The following is a 27,697-nucleotide window of genomic DNA, read 5'->3' as shown; positions in this document are numbered from 1 at the left end:
ATGGCCTACGTCGTCAGAACAGAGTCGGAAATGGAGCTGGAAAGGTATCGGCAAGCAATGGTTCATTATAGATCCATACCACAGAAATGTTTCAACTCCTCGTATGAAATCCCCGAACTTCTGAGAACACTCGAAGCTGAAGAGTTGGGTGGAGGGAGTGGGTGCCAGGAAACTTTCTGAAAATCTCTAATTAGCACTGTTATGACCCCAACTTCTACTGCAGCTTCGACCACACAAGTGAATGGGGCTACACCTGAGAATTATGTGGCGCTTTATAGCCGCGAAGAAGCCGGGACGTTATGTCTTTAGTTAAATCGTGACCATTATTCTATTGTCAAACTATCGCACTTACACATTCAGACCCTTTCCACTCGCAAGCTTCGTAACTTGCGCTTTCTTGTGTTTGAGCTGCTTAAACCGCATAGTATTTGATGTTTCTTTTTCCATATTTTCCTGTGTCGTGTTTATTGCGTAAGAAAACTAAATAAATGTTCTGCGCAACTATGTTAACAGTTCCGCGCAACCACGGAAACGCAGCACATGTACGTGTTCTATCACGAGCTGCCGGCATGTGCGCAAGGCAGGAATAAACACGGGGGTCCTCCGCCCTGCATCTGTCAAGTGGTGTGTGTGCGTGCTCTTCGGTCACGGCGTGGCCTAGACGGGACAGCGCCCGCGCGGCTGCGCTCAGCCGCGCCATACACAGTCTCTGCGGGAGTACAACGCACCCCCCGTCCCTTGCTTAGCGTTGTTTTACGCGCGATGCAAGACGGCGCGCTTCCTACCCGCCTTCCTCCCTTGCGCGAGCGACATCGAGGAACTATCTTCGACTCATCCTCGCAAGATTTTACCAGCGCATACAGCCTACGGCGGGCGGCCATGTGCCCGGCGTGTCTATATAAACGGCACTACCTACACAGAATTGTTTTCCAAAACAGTAGCTTTCGTCCCTTAAATTTGTTCTACGAACCTTTCTGTTTAGCTACGATTTTTTTGGCATTTTACCATCTGCTATACAAGTTAATTATATTGTACGCCAAAACCGGTTTCTAGTTCAGTTGATCAACACGCCCAAGATAAAAATATCTAATTTCGGCATCCGGTGTGCGCAGTCCGATGCTGGAGTTGCTCTTTCAAAAACAGTTCCTCGAATGTAATATATGCTCCAGGTTGTAATAGAATCTGTGTATGGCAAAGCCGCGCGGAGAACTATTCTTTCCGCCTAGCCACAGAAGCTTTGCTCTAAGGTGCGAAGTACTATATTAAGGCTGTCGAGTATAGGAGACAATTGTTGTCGCTGCGGCATAACAAAAGGGGGGGGGGGAGGGGAATTCACCGATGAAAACGATACTCCCTAATGTGAAATTTGAGCGCAGCTCTATACGTGTTTTCATTTCACGATGTATTGGCTGGCATGGACAATCTGTCTCGTGCGGCGCGTTTCAAATGGAGCAACGTGTGGCACGTCTGCCTCGCTAATCGGCAGATCGCGAGGCGCAGCGAGTGGATAACGCGTGAGTGCGATTCACAGCAGCCACCGCAGACGGACCTCCGCACATGCAACGCCTTGTTTCCATGCAGACGAGACACGCTACTCTGGCACCACATTGTAACCATCGTCGCCTCACAGCCCGTCACGAGCGGTGCTACGCTCTTCTCACGCTTTAGTGCCCTTCGTGGGGAAGCCGTGCCACTACTGTCAGCGGCGACAATACCCAAGGAAGCGTCACATAGAGTCTTACTATTAGCCACTCGCCATAGCCCCTTACTAAAGCAGTGATCCACGTCACACACGCTTGCACCATGGACTGACCTCACACGCCGTGTACGAGCGTAGCCCTCCCCACCTCCCAGCACCCTGCCGCCCCCCCCCCCCCCCCCCCCCTCGGAAGCGGAGATGAGATAGCCCGTGCGACTGTGGATGCCTAGGCAGTCGACAACTCAATGCATACGCCGACCACCTCCCCTCCGCTTTCGGCCTCATGTTTGTGCTGTACCCTTCTCCTGCACTGTCGCCTTTCTTTCATCTCCCTCTGCGCTTCGCCTTCGCTTTAGTTCTTCGCGGCGATTGTGCGCGAGGTCACGCCTACGGTCGTCGCACAACGTCAATGCTCACCGCAGGATCCGACGCCTAAAAGCACCGCTCTAGATCCCGCTTCGAAAATTACATACAGACCGGCATAATTTACTTTGTCTCAGTCGCCCCTTTGCGACAGGATGGGCGACGACGAGTCACATGCTAATCTCATCATTAATACAGATGGCGACAAACTCCCGCAAATCCCGCTTGGTCGTGAAGTGTTGTTCTGAGAAGCACCTTTTTTTTTTTTTGTTGCACGACGTAACATACACTATCGGGCCAGAATTAGAAACATAGAGGTCATGCGGCAGGTACTTGCCGGCTCCCGCGCGAACTAAACGCGCATGTCCGGAAAAGTTGGATTTGTCGAACCTCGCTCCCTCAGACCACAAGCCGGATGCCACCGATGCATTGAACATTAGAACACAATGGCATGTACCCTTATATCGTGGGAACTCCAACTTTCTCTTTGAGCTTGTCGATCAAAGTGGCGCGCACGAGTGCGTAAAAGCATATGCGCGCCCGCCAGTTTTCTTCAGAGCAAAGATGCAGAATTGAAATAGGCATATTTATACCACTTCAGTAAAGACTTTACCAAAGCTTTGCTGACATAGATTCAGGTGTGCATTGCATATGCATATTGTATTCTTATGCTGGTAAGATATGCAGGGAATCGTGCCCTCGCAAATACTGCGAGTGTGAATGCGTTTGTATTTCGAAGACCCCAGCAATATGCACTGTTGCGGACGGGGATGAGATTGCGTGCATTGAAGTAATGTTGCAACGCACAACTACTCTGTGGTGCCCATGTCTAAGGGCATATTTCTAAAACAACAGCACTGTTGCGAGTGAGGAAGGCCTCTTGCGAATCGAGTGCAAAAAAAAAATTTTAAGTTTCGCCCTAAGATCGAAGCGCTGACTGCAATAGCAATGTTTATCGTCGCCCTTGCATTAAACCATCTTACAACAAACGGCACAGAAGAGTCGATCCTGGCAACACATTACCACTCAGTGTGCAAACGCCCGGAATCAGCTGTTAACCCACCAGGCTTCCTATCAAAATTTCCATGCAAGCCGCTAAACTGGGAACCACAAATTTTGCCCCAACATTTTTTGCCGCCAAAGCGAGCGTTCACGTTCCCTTTGAGTTCAACCAGATCTGACTGTCGTGCTGCACAAGAGCAAAGGTTTACGCAGAACCGTGGCAGAACTAAACCGAAGGCTCTCAAATACCAATACCCGAACATAACTTAAGCAGCCTAACTTCACGAACAGCCTGTTCTTACCCTATCGCAGTGGCGTGCTTATCGCACGTACTGGTGCCACTGAACAGTCTGGTCAACTCCACAGGTACGTAATCACAATCGCGCTAGCTTTGTCGTCCCTATTCCGAACGCGTACTTGCCTGTTACGTAAATGTTTCATCACGCTTACTCACATATTTTTCCTTTAGTCCATACAGGGCACGTACTTCAAACGAACAACTAATCTTGCGTAACTTATGCACTCCGCAGAACCCTTAATAAAATGCGTCTTCTAACAACTAGTTCTACGCACCCTTAGTAGAGAAGTCAGAACACGGCCGTCCTCAACACACACGAGCAACCCAGTCATAAACCATCTGCTTGCCTCCGTGCGCACAGGACACGCGCTAATGGAACTACGAACGCTTCTCAGTGCAAATTGCGCACTAACTGCAAACTTACCCGCTTAACCTTAAACAATTCGAACACATAAAAAAAGGAAGGTTAACTAATACACACGCGCCTTACCATACGCTTCTCACTGACAACCTTGACCATCAGGTTACTCACACACACAAAACAGCCTATCTACTCATTAATTAACTCCTAACCTAACCTAATGAAATCTCAGAGCTTCTCAAATGAAAACACAAACAAAGCTCATACCTTAAATATTTAAAGAAACTTTAGTCTCAAATCGCGAAAATTTCCAAGTGCTCAAAAATAAAACAAAAGAGCACGTTTCCCTTCTACGGAAGCACTCTTGGCCTCCCGTTTCAAACGTTTTCGACTCACTCATACTTTCGAGCCGTACTCGAGGTGGTCGCGGTTCGAAAGCTATTCCGGCTACCCAGGAACAATAAAAGGGCTGACCCACTATCAGCTCCTTCAAGACGTTACACCATACTGCCAATTTGCGTCCTGGCGCCACGCTTTCATCACGAACTCGACTGACCGCCTCGTCTCGTCTTGCCACCCTGCGCTCCTTCGCACTACATGCTGCATTCCGAAATGAACGACGGACCGACGAGGAACATAATTGTCCCGTGCCCTTTGTCCGCGTCCGTGCAGAACATGCTTCTCGGTTTCTTTTCGACCGGTGGCTCGAACGTGCTTGATGGGCCAACGTCCTCAACGACGACCGCCCCTTTCTTTTCCTCGCGCCCTGCCTTTTTGCGCCTGTCGCCGACTTTGGCTGCGCTACATTACTCACCGCATTTTGATCTTTAACGCACTTCTTTCTGCGGCGCTTTTTCTTGGAATTCCCTTTCATGCCGCCTTCTCGCGCCTCGGGCTGGCCGGTACACATCTCGTCGTCCCGGATCGCTCTCCTACCCGCGCAGTCTGAGTGATTCTCATTTAAATCTACTCTCTCTCTCTGCCTCGACTGGCGGACAGCTCAACCGACTCTTGGACAATGCAGCACTCTTAACTCGAGCTATGCAACTCGCACTCTTGCGAACTGCCCTCTACTGCATTGTCCAGCTCACGCTGTGCATCGCACACAGCCCATCGGTCTCTATCGCTGTCTCACCCGCACAGTCCGAATGACCGCTAACTAAATTATCGCTCTCGTGACTACCTAAACTGGCGGATAGTTGCACCGATCCCTGAACAATGCAGTTGTCTTCCCTTGAGCTACGGAGCTCGCAATCCTGCAAACTGCCCTCAACTGCATCGTCCAGCTGACACTTCACTTCGGCACGCAGGTCTGACTCGACTTGGGTGCTCGCGTCTGTCGGGTCAACAGTTGGTCACGCCTGACCCCAGCCGGCGCCTCTAAATTCCAGAGCTGGCTTTCTCCTGTAGTCGCCACGAGTGTCAGCAGACTGTGACGAATCCTGGGGACCACGTACCGCAAAGTACCTTTTTGTTAGGGAAGCTCTTCTTGCTGGAGAGAGTGCATGAAGACCCGGCAAATCAACCAACAATACACAGGGCGCCAAACGTGGCCAGCCCTGCTGCCGTCGCCTATTCTCCGAACGAGGCGCATGGTGGATTAACGCTGCCGTCCTCGCTGGTTCTCTGAAGGGCGCCACAACCGCGGGTTGATTGAAGCACCTGCAGTGGGCTGATAGTTTTGCAGAGCAGTACCCCTGCAGGCCGATCCTAACATGGCAGACTGAAATGCTTTGATACAGTGCCTGTAATAACATCGCTAAGATGCCACTACGCTGCCCGTAAAAAGCCGTGCCAGTAAAATTACATCACTTGAAGCTTTGCGAACTGATATTGTCTTGTGCTTTTATAATTTATTAGTCTCAGAAAGCTTAAAGACGCCCTGAACCGACCCTTCGGGCTTAGTGAAAGAACAGTGCGCAGATAGCACACGCTGCTGTGAACATCTCATCCAATTTTTGCAGTCGTGCGAGGCGCGTGCACCTCAAAAGCGGAGTGCGAAAGTCGTCTTTGACCCTCCGTGGTTACTTAGCGGCTATGGTGTTGGGCTACAAAGCATGGAGTATGGGGATCGAATCCCGGTCATGGTGGCTGCATTTCGACGGGCGCCAAATGCGAAAACACCCGCGGCACTTCGATTTAGGTCCACGTTGCACGCGACTACTATCAGTCGTTCAAGCTGGTACAACACAAAGCTGGTCCACTTTGTCTTGCTGCCGCGACGAGTCTATTGTCTGAGCACACTGTAGCCGCTGGAGACAACAACGTTCGGCGCGTTGCAGGCGCAAAAAAATGAAAATACTGCCGTCTAGGTGAACACCCTAAACAAAATTTGAACTTTGCGTAACGGTGACGTTCAGTAGGGGGAGCGTTGTGGGCTCACCCCGCTCCTCCGTATATTTCGCAGTCCAAATCAACCAAGAAGGAGCGGAGGCACAGCGATTGGTATGCTTCATTGCCAATACCTTCGCTTCTGCTGAACGTATTGAATAACATCTCGCGCTAAAGTATTTCTGGCGTTGCCTAAGGTAACCACAAATGCATTTCTTGACTTCGATGAAAAGTGCTTCAGGGCACCTTTAAGATAAAAACGCATCAGCTCTGAATGTTATCATCCATGACATTTGTTTGTAGGCTGATATTCGTAATATTCGAAGGAATAATTTGGTCAACAACGCACGACCTAATATGAGCCCCTTTAATTATTGAATAATGTAGCAATATGGCCCCCATAAACGGCATGAATAAGCATATTGCATACATTTGCATAAATATATGCGGAGCCCAGGGGCGACCATGACGGTGAAAATGTACTTGAAGCATCCATATAGTTGCTGTCGCAAGGAACTAAATACGGTCTTGAGAGCCTGACATGTTTGAGACGACGTCCTACGTTAGTCGCAATGTATTAGTTCACAGCGAGAGTAATTATATTCTTGTCTTAGTTTATTTTTCCAACTCACGAGAGGTCTGGTCGTAGCCACTGATGTACACTAGGTGTTCTGAATGGTTAGGTTGTGAGGTTTATGAAAAACCGAAAAATTGGCAATGCGCTATGTGCTAATTTTCGCTTAGCCGTGTGCTCCGTTTGCACTCCGCTGAATATTCCCCACATAAGTAAGATCTTCTTGAACTTTTCTTCCCTTATACCAGGGTGTTCCCTACTGTCCTGCACCCATGGGTCGAGGATGTGCGTATTTACTTGCAATGGTGGCAAGCTGTTTGGTGCTTTACATTATTTCAAGCACAAAGAGATCCCTAAACATGGCAGAATGGGATTTTGCCTTACGCAGAGGACCTACTCATCAAACACAAGGTAATACTTCGTTGAGTATTTTGTGCGTACAATAGCTTCAGTACACCGGAGGCATAACATAGCTCGATGACTTCGGTAACTAGCTTTAAAAAATACTGTGACACGCGTTTCATACTCCCTATTTATAGTTGCATGTTTCTTGGCACTGAAAGTGCCCCCATTTCTGCTAAACACAACGTGTTTGTAACGCAGAGTTCTCTCAGGCAATTAGGAGATGTAGCTGGTGACTACAGCGCTAAATTGGCGCATACTTATGTGAGAATGTTCTGCAAGGGCTGCATTTCATACACAAGCATTTAACGTCGCACACGGATCTGCCATGAAGTTACCCACAATTAGGATAAATTTGATTTTGCTGGCATAGTTAGTTGTGTCCGGCGAATTGAATAAACATTGCGCCACTCTTAAAAAAGAATGAAAATTCGGAGCGCTTGCATACACAAGCTTTTTTTTTTCAAATGCCAGAATTAACCCACTTATGTTGAATTTTTCGTACAAATTATTCATAAAGTGGCCCTTCTCCCAGAAAACACACAAGGTATCTTGTCTTGTTCACCGAAGACAACGGAGAAACCAACTACAAACATTGTATCACACTCGAAAATACGGAAAGAGGGCTCAGTATTTATTTGCCACACTTCTATTTCAACGGGGAACATGACAGCTTGGCTGGATGTTACGCATAACATTCCCACTTCTTTAAACGAATTTAAGCTGGTGTCTGGTGCAGTTGTTTTAGTGCTTTGGCAAATATAAAGATATAAATATAGGAAAATACTGATCTATATATGGATAGAATTCGCGGAGCTCTCAAAACTGATCAACAAGGCGAAAATGTGTGATATTCGAAACTATAACGTGAGAAAGACTGAAGAAGCCGTAAGAAATGAATGCAGCCTGCAACCATTGAGAAGGAATCTTGGCAAAGGACAAACCAAGATGTATGCACTGAAAGATAAGCAGGGTAATATCATCCGCATGCTCGAGAGCATAGTAAAAGCATCGGAATAATTCTATACTGACCTGTATAGTACCCAGAGGACTCAGGATAACTCCATTCAAAACAGTAGTGAAAAGGATACAGAAACTCCTCCTATAACTAGCGATGAGGTCAGAAAGGCCGTGCCAGACATGAAACAAGGAAGAGCGGCAGGAGAAGAGGGGGAAACAGCTGATTTAATCAAAGATGAGGGAGACATGATGCTTGGAAAACTGGCGACTCTCTATATGAAATATCTATCGACTGCATTGTTCCCCGAAAACTGGAAGAATGCAAGCATTATACTAATCCACAAAAAGGCAGAAGTTAACGAATTGAAAAATTATAGACCCATTTGCTTACTCCCAGTATTATGTAAAATATTCACCAAGATATTCTCCAATAGAACAAGAGCAATACTACACTTTATTCAACCAAGGAAACAGGCAGGTTTCAGGAAGGGATGCTCTACAATGGATCACATCCATGCCATCAGCCAGGTAATCGAAAAATGCGTCGAGTACAATCAATCTCTATATATAGCTTTCATGCATTACGAAAACGCATTTGATTCAGTAGAGATACAAGGAGTCACGCAGTTATTACGTAATCAAGGAGTACAGACCACTTACGTATATATCCTGGAAAATATCTACAGCGATTACACAGCTACCTTAATTATCCACAAGAAAAGTTGGAAGATACCTATAAAGAAAGTGGTCAGACAAGGAGACACAATCTCTCCAATGCTATTCACTGCGTGCTTGGAAGAAATATTCAAGCTATCAAACTGGGAAGGCTTAGGAGCAAGGATCGACGCCGAATACCTCAGCGACCTTCGGTTGACATTCTTCTATTCAGCAACACTGCGGACGAGCTACAACAAATGATTGAGGACCTTAACAGAGAGAGTGTAAGAGTGGGGTTGAATATTAATATGCAGAAGACAAAGATAATGATCAATAACCGGGCAAGTGAACAACAGTTCAGAATCGCCAGTCAGCCTCTAGAGTCTGTGAAGGAGTACGTTTACCCAAAGTCAATGAATCACAGGGAACCCGGATCATGAGAAGGAAATTCATAGAAGAATAAAAATGAATTAGATCGCATACGGCAGACATTGTCAGCTCCTGACGGGAAGCTTACCATTATCATTGAAAAGGAAGGTGTATAATCAGTGCATTTTACTGGTGCTGACATATGGAGCAGAGACTTGGAGACAGACAAAAAAGCTTGACAGCAAGTTAAGGACCGCACAAAGAGCGATAGAACGAAGAATGATAGCCATATCCTTCAGAGACGGAAAGAGAGCGGTTTGGATCGGAGAGCAAACAGGTAAAGCCAATATTCTAATTTACATTAAGATTTAAAAAATGGCAATGGACAGGTCATGTAATGTGCAGATTGGATAACCATTGGAGCATTAGGGTTACAGAATTGGTACCAAGAGAAGGGAATTGCAGTAGAGGCCGGCAGAAGACTATATGATACAATGGATGGATGGATGGATGGATGGATGGATGGATGGATGGATGGATGGATGGATGGATGGATGGATGGATGGATGGGTGGATGGATGGATGGATGGGTGGATGGATGGATGGATGGATGGATGGATGGATGGATGGATGGATGGATGGATGGATGGATGGATGGATGGATGGGTGGATGGATTGATGGATGGATGGATGGATGGATGGATGGATGGATGGATGGATGGATGGATGGATGGATGGATGGACGGACGGATGGATGGATGGATGGATGGATGGATGGATGGATGGATGGATGGATGGATGGATGGATGGATGGACGGATGGATGGATAACTTTCTTGAGGCCCGTCGCTGCGCACGATTAGTGCGTAGCGGGCCGCTCCCACCTCGGGACACAGAGGCCGATGAAATTAGGAAATTCGTGAGTGCCAGTTAGTATCGGTTGGCGCAGGACAAGGTTAATTGGAGATCGCAGGGAGAGACTTTCGTCCAGCTGTGGACACAAAATATGATGATGATAAAAAAATTATGGGGTTTTACGTGCCAAGACCACTTTCTGATTATGAGGCACAATATGATGATGATGATGGTGGTGATGATGATAATGACGCAGGAAAAACATCGTTGATTGTGTTTTCCGACACAACTTTCAAACACGCAAACATTACTAGCAAAAAATGTAGTATGCTACAACCTGTCGGATGTGATGTTCTCGCAAGGGATGCGCAGTTATACATTTGGGCTTGCACGATTATAAAATTATGTAATAATTAGGTAATCATTTGCGAACAACCAATTAACTGATCAAATCTGAAAAAATACCTTCGCTTTTCGCAAGTACACTCGGAATAAAACATTAAGGAATAAGGGTAAATAAATGAATAAATAAGCACATGCATAAATCAATAAAAAAATAAATATTATGCCCTAATTGTTCCTTGTAACAGCATTAAAACTGTTTGGATACCGCTGTGGAGATACGTAAGAAACATCGATTCCGTGACAAAATGGTTTCTGCTCGAAAACATAAAAGGTGGCGTAATTTTCTTTTTCACATCAATGAAACGCTTAATTTAGTAAACTATAAGATCCTCCACATGACGTGTATGAGGGCTATCAACTGTACATATCTCCACTCTTCTTATTTTTCCTGGCCGGCCCTTACGCTTGCGTACCGCGTTCATGTGCGCTGAATGAAATTTTAATCAATGCATCAATGCAAAACTATGAATCTTCATAAACAAATTACACTCACGTAGCAAATACCTTAAAACAATCTTGGCCTTAGCTAAGTTCCTTATCACCTACTTCCACATCGACTGACATTTTCAAAATCAAATGAGAATCCTGCTTACACGTTAAATGCCATGGTTCCGTTTTGCTATGGTCGCGACCCCACTTTGCTTTTGACACTATCCTACCTTCTGTGCCACGTGTTGCAACTGAGTACGCTCGCGAAGTCATCGATCGCGCTCACATGGCACGTCAAGTCGCCCGATCTGGTTCATTAGCCTCGCAGCATATACGAAAGGAGCGTTATTACCGGTGCCATCGGGATGTTAAGTTCGTGCCGTGTGTTCGGGTGCTCCTTTGGTCACCATGTCATCGGGTTGGACTCTCCCAGGAGCTTCTATCTCGCTACACAGGGCCTTATGAAGTCCTACGTCAAGTTAACGACGTAAATCACCAGATTTCGCCGCTACAGTTGGATGCATCCTCAAGTCCAGCGCCTGTTGACGTCGTCCGCGTTTCGCGGCTGAAGCCATACTTCGTCCGCAATTCTTCGCCTACCATGCTCCGAGACTGCGCTTCCCCACCCAGAGGTCCTGTTAAGGCAGGATGAAAGAAAAGAGGAAGAATAATATCGCTGGACGCAGGCTGCTGTGTGTTGTTAGTGGTCGGCCATCTTAACTAGTCCGACTCATTTTGTATATATATATATTGTAAATACAACCTTCTACACTCCCAACATCCCGGTAACAATATCATAAGAAGCCAACAAACATTAACACCAAGGACAACATAGGCGAAATTACTTGTAATTACTAAATAATATAAAGAAATTGTGAATTAATGGACATGAAAGTGGATGGAAAGCAACTTGCCCTAGCTAGGGAACAATCCCACGTCTTGGCATTACGCGTGCGATATTGTATCATCTTAAACAAGTGCTGCTGCAACGCAAAAACACCGACACCACGTATGAAAGCGGCTGACTCACCAAACATGCTTTTCACAGAAAGAGAGAGAGAGAGAAAGTGAAAGAGCGAAAGAAATAGATATGTTTGAAGCAGGGAGGTCAGACAGCTGACCTTCTGGTTTCTAAACCTACATGGGGGGACGCTAAAAGGAAATAGACAAACAGGGCGAGCTTGCAGAATACGCCGACAGAAGCTACACGTAGCACGTCTACAAAAGAATTTAAAATTTAGCAAAACGGACGTACGCAAGTTCTCATTAGTGTATCGTGTGCCGTCTTTTTATGAAGTGGGATCGTTCTAAAAAAGCTGTTGTTGTGAGATCACCAAGAACCAGTTGTCAAGAAAGCGCATTGCCGTGCTGAACGTCGTACTAATATAATTTACCTTATGGTCTAAGGCGCGGACGGCTTAAATTACCAAAAAATTTTGTGAGTCAGAGCAACAGCCATGTGATTGATCCACCAAAAAAGAAAACAGAGGAACATACAACTCATTGTCGAGCGCCGAACTCTGTCGGATACCTATGGTAAATCTAAACATATTAGTAAAAGAATATTTTTCGCCTGCACCTTTAGGGAACGCTTTTATGAAACCCAGGAGCACGGAATCTACACAGTTAGCAACGATCCTCCAAGAATTAAAAATGGCTACTTTAATGACACGTAATCTGTGTAAAAGAACGAAATATCTTTAGAACATTTTAAGTACATTTTAAAAGGAATGACTGAAATATTTTGAGGCATTTCTTTTACAGTGTGCCCGCCCACTAGGTTTTCGTGCAAACAGGTCTCAACCCCCCCAAAAAAGGCACCTCAATGCCGATAATTCTCGCTTCTTCATTTTACAGGGCAGCGTGACGAGCCGAAACCACCCCGTGAAAATCCTAGCGACGCCCGGTCCTCAGCTCCAACAGCTCCAGAATCGTGGAAGGACGAAATGACAGACACTACATTAGAAGGCCCTTTGCCAGTCGCCTTCGAAAAAGCACTTAACGAGCTTCGCGTTGTCCCTCTTGCCAATGTTAACATTGTGCTGGTATCCGCGTACTATAGGTCCGGTTCTTCATTTTTTGGTGAACTTCTTTCATCTGGGCCCAGGACGTTCTTCCACTACGAGCCTCTGCAGATCTTCTCCAAACCTGGCCGGCTGCGTGCTGGCCGAGAACGGCACGCGTTCCAACTTCTCGACCAGCTTGTCCGGTGCCGAATGCAAAACGTGCCACTTTACACCGCCTGGCTGGAAAGCAGGCAGTCCTACAAGCACAACTTGTTCTTAGCCAACCTTTGTGGAGACAGAACATCATGCTCGTGTCCAAGCCACGTGTCTGCGTTATGCTCTCGAGCACAAACACAAGTTTTCAAGTTCACCAGGCTCTATATCTCTCAGGTAATGTGGGACTGCAAGCTAGTATAAAGGGATATCACGGGGAGTTGTGATTTGGGGAGGGGGATATTTCATTCATCGAAGTGCAGGGACATCCACTTGCGCTTGGCCGTTCCATCCGGCTGCTATAGGCTGAGGAAGGGGAAAAGAGGAGAAGAAAGAGGAAGTGTGGATAATGATTGCAAGAATAGGGGCGCGTATTGCAGAAATTTTACTGTAGCCCATACTGTTGGTGCGTTTATCAGGAGCATCGCAATGTCTTTAGGAAACGTGGTCCATTTCATGCGCCTTTTCAATATCTAACACGTACTTCACCGTTTCACGAGGAGCTAGTTGGAGCACATTGCTGATACTCGCTGAGGGAACACTATGGAGCATGACGAAGTTGAGCAAGCGCTAGCTAGTAACTAGGTTTCTTCTTACCAAATTGGTCATTTTCACTGAGAGGAAACCCTTGGCGAGCCGTAAAAGGCGCAAGAACAAGAACGAAGTGGCGACGCCACCTAGAAGTTCCTGCACACAGACTGCCGGCCTAAAGGATTTTGAAAGAGTGTCTATGTGCCTGGTTACTTGCATATAAATTCATAAAAGCTGCTGCCATAACTAAAAGAACCTACGACTCAATGTAGCACGTTGTAGAACATATCCTGCCTTTAACCAATTCTGATATAACAAGACACTTTCAGAGTATTATGCCACCTGCAACAGCAGCCACTCACAAAAAGCAATATTCTTGGACACTGCCCTACATGGTCCACTATAAAGGTGCTATTGCATTTTGTAGGAGATGTAAAACATTGCGACAAATTGTTACTGCGCACTGTGTGAAGCTGTATGCCTCAGTAGGACTTTGGCATGTGTTGTCATCAGCCTGGTTATGCCCACTGCAGGGCAAAGGCCTCTCCCATACTTCTCCAACTACCCCGCTCATCTACTAATTGTGCCCATATTGTCCCTGCAAACTTTTTGATCTCATCCGCCCACTTAACTTTCTGCCGCCCCCTGCTACGCTTCCCTTCCCTTGGAATCCAGTCGGTAACCCTTAATGACCATCAGTTATCTTCCCTCCTCCTTACATGTCCTGCCCATGCCCATTTCTTTTTCTTGATTTCAACTAAGATGTCATGAACTCGCGTTTGTTCCATCACCCAATCTGCTCTTTTCTTATCCCTTAACGTTACACCCATCATTTTTCTTTCCATAGCTCATTGCGTCATCTTCAATTTAAGTAGAACAGATTTCGTAAGCCTCCAGGCTTCTGCCCCGCACGTGAGTACTGGTAAGACGCAGCTGTTATACACTTTTCTCTTGAGGGATAATGGCCACCTGCTGTTCATGATCTGAGAATAACTGCCACACGCACCCCAGCCCATTCTTATTCTTCTGATTATTTCAGTCTCATGATGCGGATCCGCGGTCCCTACTTGCCTTAACTAGATGTTTTCCCTTACTACTTCCAGTGCCTCGCTACCTATCGTAAACTGCTGTTCTCTTCCGAGACTGTTAAACATTACTTGATTTTTCTTCAGAATAATGTTTAAACCCACCCTTCTGCTTTGCCTCTCCAGCTTAGTGAGCATGCATTGCAATTGGTCTCCTGAGTTACTAAGCAAGGCAATATCATCAGCGAATCGCAAGTTATTAAGGTATTCTCCATTAACTTTTATCCCCAATTTTTCCCTATCCAGGTCTCTAAATACCTCCTCTAAACATAATGCGAATAGCATTGGAGAGATCGTATTGCCATGCCTGACGCCTTTCTTTATTGCGATTTTATTGCTTTCTTTACGGTGGACTACGGTGGCTGTGTCAATGTCAATTAGAACAACGGCGATCTCTGTTTGCTCTCGGACCCACACCACTCTCTTCCTGTCTATTAACGTTACGCCTAATATTTTTCGTTCCAACGCTTTTTGCGCTATCCCTAATTTGTTCTAGAGCTTCTCTGTCGACCTCCGAATTTCTGCCACATAGGTTAGCGCGGGTAGAATACAGGGATTGCACACCTTTCTTATGAATGATAGTGGTAAGCTCCTAGTCAGGATTTGGCAATGTCTGCCAGTACGCACTCTAACCCATTTTTATTCTGCCGTAAATTTCCTTCTCACCTATCTATCTATCTATCTATCTATCTATCTATCTATCTATCTATCTATCTATCTATCTATCTATCTATCTATCTATCTATCTATCTATCTATCTATCGTCTTACGCGTCCGCCCAGTGGCCTACGTTGCTTACCCGCTCGACCGACTAGGTATGTGCTGTTCGCCGTGATCCCTTCGTGGACGTTCCATCGCCGTCATTCTAGCTTCATGAACTGACTGTCGTCGTGCCGTTGTCGATACGCCTTCTGCCCTGGCTCAATAACCCAAGTTGCCTAATAGCTTGGGCCACTAGACAGGCACATACCCAAGATTTTTCCGCGAGGAGGGGGGGGGGGGGCAGCTCAAGGTAACTTTTCTATGCGAATGAGGGAGGGGGTAGCTTTACTAGTACAAATGAGAATGATGTCAACCGTTTGCCATAAAGACGCGTAACTCCGCAAAAGAGAAATGAAATAGGTGTATCTGATAGGTATGCCTGTGAGATCGATCTCTTCTTCGCTTCAAAAACAAGGAACCATCTTAAATACACTCGAGCAGCAAACAAGGGCAGGAAGAACACTTCCATGAAGAAGTAAACAAGCGAAAGTGCAAGATAAAGTTTTCCAGTAGCGTTTCTGGAATTAACTGTGGAAAATTATAAAGAAATTATATTTGCAGAACAATCACAGTTGTGTTGGGTCCCTCGTTTACTGTTCTACCAAGTTGAGTGCCCAAATCGACTCGCATTGCTAATTCGGAAATTACATAACCATGTGTGAGTGCCATTCCCGTACAACCACGTAGAGCGCAAGACGCTGTGGTTCTAGACGTACTGCGTCCGCGGCCGAAGGTTATAAAAACATCCACATAAGCACAGTAAAAAGTTGGTTAAGTCAGGCGGCTCGACCGTTAACTGTAGAAGCATAATTGAAAACACACAGAAATATTCTGCACTTCCGGCGGCCTTTCCTCTGTTTTCTTTTTAAATAAAAAGATGTTACATACATATTTTCCCGAACATTGAAATTTGATTTCTTTTTTCCTTCTTGTTTAGCTGTTGCCTCTCCCTTAGTAGATTTCTTAATTCTCAACTCATTGCGACTCTTGTTTCCATTTCCCAACTTTACACGAAAGGTCCTGTAAAATTTATTTATTTATTTATTATTTATTTATTTATTTATTTATTTATTTATTTATTTATTTACTCTCAAGGCGTGGGGCATTACAGAGAGCACTGGCAAGTACATATGTAGTCGTCGGCAATCTTCTTGAGATTAGTGGTGTCACAGATCGGAGTGATGGAAGCAGGAAGGCTGTCGCAGTCGTCGCCAGTGCGTGGTAACAATGAATAAAAGTAGAAATTGGAGTTGCATGCTGGTACTTCCACCTTCATTTGGTGATAGATGTGAGGTGAGATGTAGAATGGCTCAAGGAACAACTCATATGTAAGAAGGAGATTAGTGTAGTTATTCGGGTGAAAGAGGCATAAGTGCATAAACTTACGACGTAGTACAAGGTCTGGCAAACCAAGCATCAGTTTCATTGATGATACGCTTGCGTGACTTGTGTAATTTGATAAAATGAAATGCGAGCCTGTTCTGAAGTGATTCTAGAAGATTAGTTAGATTAGCTTCACTAGGGTCCCAAACGGATCGCTTTATCCATTTGGAACCCTGGTCAAGCTAATATAACTTCGAGCTTCGGACGTACCAATGTCGTTTAAAGTTGTGACTTCACGTGAACAGTCGCACTAGAAGAATTGCGACGTATGAAACCGAGCATGTGCTTAGCGTTATTAAATGTGTATTGGAGATGTAGATTCCACGAAGGATTACTAGAGATATGTATACAAAGATATTTGTAAGATGCCCCTTCCCTCCCTTGAAATCATTGTGCAATGTGGATGATTGTAGTGACTCAGCAAAAATATGCGACCGTATTAAAGAGGAATATGTCACCGTCTTTTTAACAAACATGGAACTGATATGATCAATTCCTGCACAAGAAGCTATTTTTATCTTTGTGACCAAAGTAGCAATACCAACAGTCTCCAAAGAAACACCGTTCATAGAAATGAAGTCAGCAAACGGGATGTCAGGATAGACATGGGGTATTATATCACAAAAAGATGTCATGAATACATTGTTTAATACTCTGCAGCAGTTGTCGGGGGATAAAGTGACACCATTTTCTTCACACAATTCAATGATGATCACTTCTTGTCACTGACTATATTCGAAAATTACCGCAGGTTATCATGAAGAATTGAAGCCAGAGTAACTTGATTAAATTCGCTAGTATAAAATTAGATAACTTGCTTGTATTCGTAGTCAACAGTGACATAGGCGTGCCAACGCTCTGCATTATTGGCGGTCTTAGTGCGCCGAAAAAGCATCTTCTTCTTATGCAGCAGACGTTTAAGACCTGCATAGAACCTTGGTGCCTGTGAGCTAGAGGTGATACCTCTAATTGGGATGAATCTATGAATGAGTGAAACTACTTCGTACTTAAATAAGGAAGAACCGGACCAGAGTATGGGTGCCATTCATATTTCTTATGGGTTTAACGTTTACTGCAGGGTTTGATGATGGACTCTGTTTCTCACGATTTTATTTTCCCCCTTATCTAACACATATCACGGATAAATGGTTCCGAGGATCTACCAGCGTCACGGTGAGCCGTCACTCGTGGAAATAATGAAGCAAAAGGAAAAAATAAGCGCAACCGGCGTTTTCTCCGGCCGCCACTCGTTCCATGAACATACAGACAAACTGACTACGAACAGAATCCCTTTCCTGGTCCCTAGATTAGTCTAAGCAAAGAAGGTAGAACTAACGAAGCAACAGCGATGCGCGTGACTGTTGCAACAGATGGCGACAGCTGAACGCATCTCGAGTTAATCGCGCGGGCACCGATTTGATGAGCAAGCTAGCCTTTACACTCTAGCAGATGCTCCTCACTACCGCCATTCAAAAGGAGGGAAAAAGGCAGCAACAGGTTGAACGCCGAGTAGCTGTGAAGTCTCAAGATTGATTTGCCGGCGCTTCAGAAATGTGTCTGAAGAGTGGTGGCACAGACGGGGAGGGGGAGTAGTGGGCCGCTTAATTTCAGGTGGGTGGGAGCTGTGGGGCACCATGTTCCCCAGGGCGTGCACGACACCCTAATTTCAGTCTCAGCTCGTGACCAGTGCACTCTCCCTTCAGCGAGCGATTCGTGTGCGCATTCGCTCCTTCTCAACGACGACGAAGACGCGGGCGGTATCTGCTTGTGGGTGCGTGCGTGTCAAGATCTTTCCCTCTACGGCAACAGCGGCTATTGGGAAATCAGTAGAAATAACTTCATCTACCGAGCTGGACGTAGATGTAGATCTAGATCTTTGTGATCTACTGTTCCGAGCGGCAGCTGGAAGCCTGCCGAACGTTCACTTCCTATACTCCTGGGCGAGAGCGTTCCAAAGAGGGTATAAAAGGTGCCACTGCCAACCGATTTCAGCCTCCCGCAGAAGCTTAGAGTGTGTGTGTCGCTCAACGCCAAGAAGCTAGTAGCGCTGACTGCTCCGTAACAACGTAATTAAACTTTTTTGTTGCTCGTAACGTCGATGGTCCCGGTTCCCTGCCTTGGCCCCTCCATGCTGGACAATCTCCAGAAAGCCAGGCCCTGATACGATATCGACCGGGTGAGGTCGGTTTTCACCGCAAGAATCAGGGGTCGACGACAAAGCTGGGCATCGTCAACTCAATGCCCTAATGGCCTTGTCAAGCCATCGTTGTTATTGCGTCGTAGACATACATTTGTCTTCATGCTTTTCTTGTCATACCATCATTGTAATGCCATCGCAGTCTTTCCAGCGGTCTCATTCTAAGATTTTCATGCGACTCTCGTCAAGCAGTCGTCATGCTGTTGTTCTACCATCGTCATCACTTCATTTTCCTCTGCCAATTATCCACGAACCGTCTTCATCGTGCCATCAACGACAATTCTTCCTTTTGTACCGTAATTCTGCTCCTCTCATTCAACCGCTCTAATGCCGTCATTTAATGCCGCCGTCCTCATTGCTACGTCATGAGAGAGTAACTATCACGGATCCGTTGTCATACATTGATCGTCACGCCATCAGCGTCATTGCAGCTGCGTCATTCCACTCCAGTAATTCCGTCACCATCTCGCCATCGTCGTCACATAGGCGTCGTCATACAGGCGTTGTGACGACAATGTGATCATACAGTCTTTGTCACCCAGTTGTCATCCTACTGTTGTCATTGTGTCTTTGTCAAACATTTGTCATACCTTCCCCGTGATGCCATTGTGGGCATTCCATCGCCATTCTGACTTCGTTATCAGACTCTCATGACGTCATTCTCATCAAGCCATCCTCGCCTTATAGTCATCATCTAAAATTGTCATGATGCCGCTTTCATCACGCTGCCATTATACCATTGTCATCATTTCTTGTAACGTCACAAAGTCTTTATGAAGTCGTCCTCATTTCGGCTTTGTCGATTCAACAATTTAATTCCTTCTTCTTCACTGCATCATAACTGTGCTGTCGTCATTCAACCAATGTGGTGCGCTGTTATGCCATCGTCATCATTGCGTCGTCTTGAGACAATCGCTCTCATTCATACGTCATCGTACAGTCGGCACCATGCTGTCGTGCTCTTACTATCATCGTTATTCTAGCATTATCATCGGGCTGTTGCCATAGCGTTGTCATCACGTCATTTTGTCATTCAATCGTATTCGTCAAGTTGTCCACACTATACTATTGTCATCATTCGGCAATGACAATCTCTTTGTCGCCAAGCTGTTGTTGTCATCTCACCTTTGTCCTTACAGCGACGCCATTCTTTCTTCATAATTCCATCGTCGTGACTAAGCTGGCGTCTACAGTCGTCTTAAAGCGACACTAATGGCAACTAGTAAGTCAAGGTAAACTGACAAATTTATGCTCCAGAATCTAAGCCGGCAATATTATCGCGAACAGAGCAATACTAACAGAGAAATTGAGCTAAATACAGGACACAATTAGAGACTGTCCCGGTATATTGAAGTACTTGCACGGTGACGAAGGCACTCCTCATTTAAGTTCTGTCACTAGTACTCGACAACTCGTTACAACAACGTGATTGTGTTGCATTATCGGACAAACTAAAATGCCACTTGTCCAGTTGTATTTCATTTCTAGAGAAAAAAAAAAGAACTCATTGCCATCGCCCTTCATAACGACGCGGGCGGTCTAAAGGTTTTGTTCAATTGGTATACCGTCTTTATTCATGACGTTTACCAATGATTGTGTTTACAGATTGGCAGGTGCCATTTATGAACTTAAATCCTGCAAGCTGACTGAAATGCTACAGCAGCCTGGTGTGTGCGTTGAGTTGTCTTAATAAGTCTAAATTAAACTCCTAACGTCACCTTCGCAAGAAAGCGTGCTAATCATTCGTATATGTATAGAAGTTATGATCTTGCTCTAAGCATAAGCAAGAAATTTATATAAGTAAGTGTCTTCTCTAATTCTGTCTTGCGATGGAACAACTATGTTAACTACACTGGAAATAAGCACCAGTTTTGGAATTCTTGGGGCGGAATTTTAGTCATTTATTGAGTAAGTAAAGAACACTGTTGCATTTAAGTCATGTATAATCAATACTTGAACATAGATGTGTTTGTTGGTACCCACATATATCTGAACTTACAAATAAATTAGAAAAAAATCCAGAATAGGGCAGTTAAGTTCGTTCATGGTAACTATAGCCAGCAGTTTAGCGTGACACACAAAAAAAAAAAACATAATCTTAGATGAAGAACCATAGAAGGCCTATCCGAATAAAGAAAATTCAGGATCTTTATTATGCTAAAACACGTATAAACCGCAAACAATATCTCCTAGCAGCACACCATATGTCAAAGCGACTGGACAACTGTTTGAAGGTGAGGGAACTTATAGCGGTGACGTCCGGCCTTCAATATTTTTTGTTAGAACTTTGCACGGCTTGAGCAGTTTGTCATCGAGCATTGTATCTATCATATGAAATGATGCTTTTTCGATGTATTGAAATCATTTGTTCATGTACCCCGAAGAAATAGACGGAAAGACAGGGAGGTTAGCCAGTTCTTATACCAGCTGGCTACCATGTGCTAGGGAAAGAGGTAAGGGGACAGGAGATGTTACTAAAAAAAAAGGGGGGGGGGAGAAGCATATTCCACGACTGGTGATGCAATGGATTATTTCTTCACTTGCGGAAGTCCTGCCGCCTCGTTCCTCTGCTCAAATAATGTACATTTCCCCGGCACCTGGCTAATTATTGCCCCATAGCCCTTGCCAACTGTTTTGGAAAGGTAATGGAGACGATCGTACTGACAAGCCAGGAGTAGTACCTGGAGCATAATGAGATATACCCTGATGCTATGACCCGCTTTAAGCGTGCACGGTTCTCGATATATACAGTGATTGACCTTCTTTCGTCTCTACAGCAACAAAAAAGCCTTAAGAGATTATCTGCGGAGATGTTCCTGAACGTGAAAGGCGCATAGGAGAATGTATCGCATGAAGCTATTCTGGATGCCCTGGGGACCACTGGATTGGGAACTGCGTCCGCCAATGGATTTACAGTTATTTGAAGGGCAAAACCTTCTTGGTACAAACAAAAGTCGGGTACTTGTCGAGATGTGCCTCAAGGTGGATTCCTGGGCCCCACTCTCTTTAACCTTGTGCTCATCAAGCTTGTTGATGTACTTCTACGGTCCGTGCATCTGTCAATATCGGCAGACGACTTCTTCATCTCGGCATCTGGGGTGACGCGTCTACATGTACTACGAGCTAGACTTCAGGGAGCGGTTACACTAATGTCAAACTAACTTCAAGAACGTGGACAAGAGCTGTCATCTGAGAACTACCCGTTGGTTGCCTTCAGGCGCGAGGCGATGGATCCATGTGTCATTAAAATCAATGGACCCGCTATTAGTTATAAGACCCATCGCTTTCTTGGCATAGGAATAGATCGCGACCTGTGATGGAACCCTTACCTTGCCTTCATAAAAAAGAAACCCACCATGATCAATCACATGCTAAGATTTCTCACAGGAAAATTGTGCGGCGCATCTATACGAGCGATACTTCAACTTTACATTGTACTTCCAACGCGATAGCGTTAAGGAGCCCGTATTACAGAAAATCCAGCGACGGCGGCGGCGCATTTAGCATCCGACGTCGCATCACTAGAGATAATTTCGAACCACACATACCCAGGCCGTGCATGTGACGCAGGCCATTCACTGAAATAGTTAAATTTCTGAAGCCAAAATGCGTGGGAAAATCGTAAACTACGACATACGCAGGACCTACAGACATGATAGCTCTCGGATTGTGAGTTGAATATACGAGAAAACATAATTTCGTTGCGCGAGAACTAAAACAAACCCATTTTCCAGCATTTCTAAAATGCAAAGACCGGAGACGACGTCCGCTATCTGTGCATGCCGGCGCGTAAATATCTCAGACTTCACGGAGCAGCGGGCCCGATTCCTTGAAAAACTTCCAGATGGCGTTCGCCTTCCCCGCATCACCGCCCCTCGAAGAGGCCGCGCTTCGACCAAAAAGCCCACCTTCGTGCATAGCGTTCGCCGCGAGCGCTTCCCGGTTACGGTACGGTTACATGCGCTGCTGGGAAGCGTGATAAGCAGTCAGGGATCTTTGAGTGCTACCGCGTTCCACTCTTAAAGGCGAAGCTTAAATGTCCTCCCAATTCTGCACGAGTCCATGAGCTACAGCTTACCGGTGCTGTGCAGGACCCGGAAAACAAACGTACACATCATCCATCGATTCCACCTCAGGCACTCGGAATATGCCTTGGCCTTCCGAGATGTGCATCTTCGGCAGTGGCTGTCGTCATCGCGCGTGATCATCCAATCGCAACATATATTCGCCTCTACGCCTTAAATACGCACATCATGCATTTCGCCCGGATTCCATCGCACCAACTCGCCTCACTCCCTGCTTCTAGGCCACATTCTGCGTTCGGCAATGTTATTGCTTCGCATATTTAAGTGATTCCCTCGAACTTCACGCCTGCATCTAGACCGCCATTACCGTTGTGGTGCCTTCCCAGCCTTCCTGGAATCCGAAAGGAAACACAATCGTCATTTTTAGTCCTACCACAAGCCACACTAATGTTCCTGCAGGAGAAATACATTGGACGTCTTCACATTACATGAATGGTTCAGGTTCTTCCGCAAGCTAAACAGGAGCAGTGGTTATTCCACCGAAGTCTCTCTCCATAACATTGAAGAAATCGCATTTTACATCATTGAGGGCGCCGAACTTGCCGCCCTGCGTGCTGCTCTACAATTCGTAATTCGACGACCGTCACAGGCATGGTCAATCTTCTATTCCAAGGTCGCTCTCCAGTGCGTTATATCACCGTTTCGTCATGCACCGAATCAACAATTATTCGCTGACATAAGGCTTCATCACTGCGCAATAAAGAAAAAAACACAACGTAGATAATCAGTGAATGCCGGGCCATTGCGGTATCTACGGAAACGACCGTGCCGACGAGGCGGCCTGATGTGCTCATGAGGGCCTTCACTGTGCAGCTGTACCGTTATTCAGAACAGAGGCAGTTAGTGTCTCGCGCGCTCGTAACATCATGTCTCAGCCAATAGGAAGTTTCGCTGTTACAGACGACACCGGCTGTTTCTTTCAATTGGCCCTATGACGTTTTCTCATAAAAAAACTACGGCAGAACTCATATCACGATTAGTTTCTACAGTAGTGTGATTAGCACTCGAGCAATATAACGACACGCCGTGGTCGCGTTAATTTAATGAATCTGAGGTCGCTTTAATTTAACATCTGCGGTGGTCATTCTCATACTTACATTGCTTCTACTATTGTCGCTTACCAAGGTGGCCTATCAGCATGGCGGCATAAAGACGCCTTTAGACGCTGACGCATTCACGACGATGGAATGACGAAAGAATTGCGTCGACAGAAGAACAACGGTGGAATGATGACAAAAAATAATTGATTCCCTTAATGACGGTAATGGTATAACGACAGCAGCGTGACCACGGCAAAATGTCGACAATGCGATGACGACGAGTGTATGATTATGGCATGAGGACGACGCTGTGGCGACATACCAATACCCAAGCTAGACTGGCGGTGGTGGTACGACTGCGACGGCATGACGACAACCGTGATGAATTAATGACAGCGACCGTCTAACGATGACGCACCGAGGCCGGTGACATGATGACAGCATGTAATCATTACTGAATGACAAGAGCACGATCACAATAGAATGACGCAGAAGCAATAACATCAATGATCGACGAAGGCGTATTGAAAACAATGGCATAAAATTGGGGTGATGCTAACAGGAATCACAACGGTGAAACGACAGCGTGATGTCAAATGCACGATTGCCAATGTATGACCATTGACGACTTCATGACAACGAAGGCGCGATCACGAGGCCATGGCGAAAGTCGGATGACGAAATTAGAATGGTGACGATGAAATGCTACCCACGCCATCACGATGGCGTTAAACAACCAATGCATGGCGACGACACAACCATGACGGTATGACGACACCTGGATGTCAACGGGTGTGTGATGACGATGGCGCGACAACAACTGTATGACGAAGCCTGTAGGACGACAAGGGCGTGACGATCACGCGATGAAGCGAGTTGGATAACGAAGCTAGAGTTACGACGACGGCAGGACGGCTAGAGTATGAGAGCGGATGCATCACAGCAATTCTCAGTCGAATGTATCGTGAGGACGGCATTAGAACGGTGGAATTATAACGATTGAACGACGACTGCATGAATAATGTATAATAACCGTGAAGCATTGCCTTCGACGTAACTGGAAAGACGGTGTGATGCCAACGAGAGGTGGTCATGACGACGATGGCAAACAACAGCTTGGCGACCACGACATGTCGAGAGATGGGTGATAAATTCAGAATGATGGCGACGGAATTCCTGCGAAGGTATCACGACGATGGTAAGACAACGAATGCATGACCACGACTGTATTAGGACGAAGAAATGGCGCCATGGCAATGACGGCGGTAGTATGATAACCGTAGCAGGAGAATGACGTGACAGCTGCATAATGCCCATGGCTTCGCGATTACTGTATCACGAACCCTGCATAACGACAATGGCGTGAGGACGATGGCATGGCAATGGTCGAATGACGAAGCTTGTGTTATATCGATAAAACGACCACAAAACATGAAGGCAAATGACTGTATGGTGGTGATGGCATGGCCACATGGTTTGACGACGACAGCATGACGATAGTCGGATGACGAAGCTGGCAGGATGGCTATGTAATGATCGCGACCGCATCACAACTATCACCAGTTAGTACTTGTGGCCCAAGCTGACCGACCGCGTGGGCCGCTCAGTCGGTGTAGTCGACAGAGTTGATAACGAAGATGTTGATCGAATGATCACAACGGCATCCCGACTACGAGCACATGCCGCGTAGCCAAAGCTCGGATACAATTTGGCCACTGAGTCGGCGTAAGACGCAAGGTAGATAGATAGATAGATAGATAGATAGATAGATAGATAGATAGATAGATAGATAGATAGATAGATAGATAGATAGATAGATAGATAGATAGATAGATAGATAGATAGATAGATAGATAGATAGATAGATAGATAGATAGATAGATAGATAGATAGATAGATAGATAGATAGATAGATAGATAGATAGATAGATAGATAGATAGATAGATAGATAGATAGATAGATAGATAGATAGATAGATAGATAGATAGATAGATAGATAGATAGATAGATAGATAGATAGATAGATAGATAGATAGATAGATAGATAGATAGATAGATAGATAGATAGATAGATAGATAGATAGATAGATAGATAGATAGATAGATAGATAGATAGATAGATAGATAGATAGATAGATAGATAGATAGATAGATAGATAGATAGATAGATAGATAGATAGATAGATAGATAGGCAGGCAGGCAGGGAGGCAGGCTCAATACGCTGAAGTATGCAAAGAGTGCTAATCGCATCAAAAGAAAAACCGATGTCATTACATTTGGCCCCATGTCAGCTGCTTTACTGTAAAATTCAAATGTCAGCGAAGCGGCCGCTTTTATTTATTTTGTACGTTTTTTTGCATTCCAAAGTTTTTCCATCCTGTTCCGGCTAGGTTCCTTTGTCCCCAGTACCTATGTAATTTTTACGTGCAATTAATAGCGTTCTTTCAAGATCACTCTCTTTATCTGCTCAGGTAGCGACTTGGATCGAGCGGAACACGGCCTTCGCCCGCAACACAAGAGTGGTGCACCTAATCCGAGATCCGCGTGGTATCTACGCCTCGCGCAAAGCACGGGAATGGTGTGCGAAACACGAGGAGTGTGGAACCCCCGAAGCTCTGTGCAGCGACATGCGCAAAGATATCGAAGACTTCAAAAAGCTCACTGAAAAGCTCTCGTCCAGTCGAACTGTCACGGTCCGCTTTGAAGATTTAGCCCGCAACCCCTACAAAGAAACTACGCGGCTCTTTTCCCGCCTAGGACTCAAGTATGGGGGTTCGGTGGTCTCGTACCTACAGAACCACACAGTGGCAACCGAAGAGGACAAGAGAAACCCGCGTTCCACGAGAAGAAACACGAGCACAGTCATTGACAGCTGGAAGAGAAACCTCTCTGCAAAGATAATTGGCAAAATAGAAAGCGCGTGTGGTGACGTCATGCGAACGTTCGGCTATGAACCACTGTACCTCGACGTTACTGGTAGTGGTCAGAACTAAATAGAACAAACATCACTTGACCTAAGGAAGACGACGTAAGGTTCGCACTCTCACGTGTCTGAAAAGTCTAGTGTGTCCATGCCAAGTCTCCTAATGTGCATAGAACTGGAATTTTCGTCTTCTGTGATATGGACCGAGTACCTTGAACCAGCTTAATTTATTGATTAGGTTCATTGATGGAGCAATATTGGTAACAAATATGTCACCACCGGGATACTCCGCAAGTGTAGATTGTATAACAAATGAAGCACTTATGTGTGGAGAACTGAGTTCCACCATGAAAACTTGCGCACACACACTGTGTGTGTTTGTGCGTGAGTTTGTGCCTGTGTGCGTATGTGTGTGCATTTTTTGATCAGGACAACACGTTGTAAGACGTCCAACTGGAACAAACTCGGAACAGTGTGATTTTTTTCACGTACAAGCCCCAAGCAAGTGATCTTGCGCGTGACAGGAACAAGCGACGCGATGGAGATGGCTGTCACATTCGCTCGTCGCCTACAAGTCGCACCCCATGCGAGCGATGATTTCCAGCGACGTCTCCCCAATGTTGCCGGTATGAGCGCAGTAATATAGGCCCCGAAACTAGCGCGACGCGTACTTTATTAACTTAAGTTGATGTGTTTTACTGTAAAAAGCAGCATAAGCTATTTCTGAAAATCCTGCAGTAGGTTCTTATTCTTGCACGTATGAAAA

The 27,697-nt window shown here is 45.6% G+C and overlaps 1 protein-coding gene across 1 annotated transcript; it reads left to right on the top strand.

Annotated features, from left to right (window-relative positions):
* On the top strand, nucleotides 1–27,263 carry LOC126543500 (carbohydrate sulfotransferase 4-like). Its single transcript, XM_050190614.2, has 3 exons — nucleotides 1–157; nucleotides 12,562–13,100; nucleotides 26,480–27,263. The coding sequence occupies exons 1-3, from the start codon at nucleotides 1–3 to the stop codon at nucleotides 26,999–27,001; spliced, it is 1,218 nt and encodes a 405-aa protein (XP_050046571.1). The 3' UTR covers nucleotides 27,002–27,263.
* Nucleotides 27,264–27,697: the final 434 nt, after the last annotated feature.

This window comes from Dermacentor andersoni, chromosome 10 (genome assembly GCF_023375885.2).
Source record: "Dermacentor andersoni chromosome 10, qqDerAnde1_hic_scaffold, whole genome shotgun sequence".
NCBI lineage: Eukaryota > Metazoa > Arthropoda > Arachnida > Ixodida > Ixodidae > Dermacentor > Dermacentor andersoni.
This window is presented reverse-complemented; position numbering and strand designations above follow the sequence as displayed.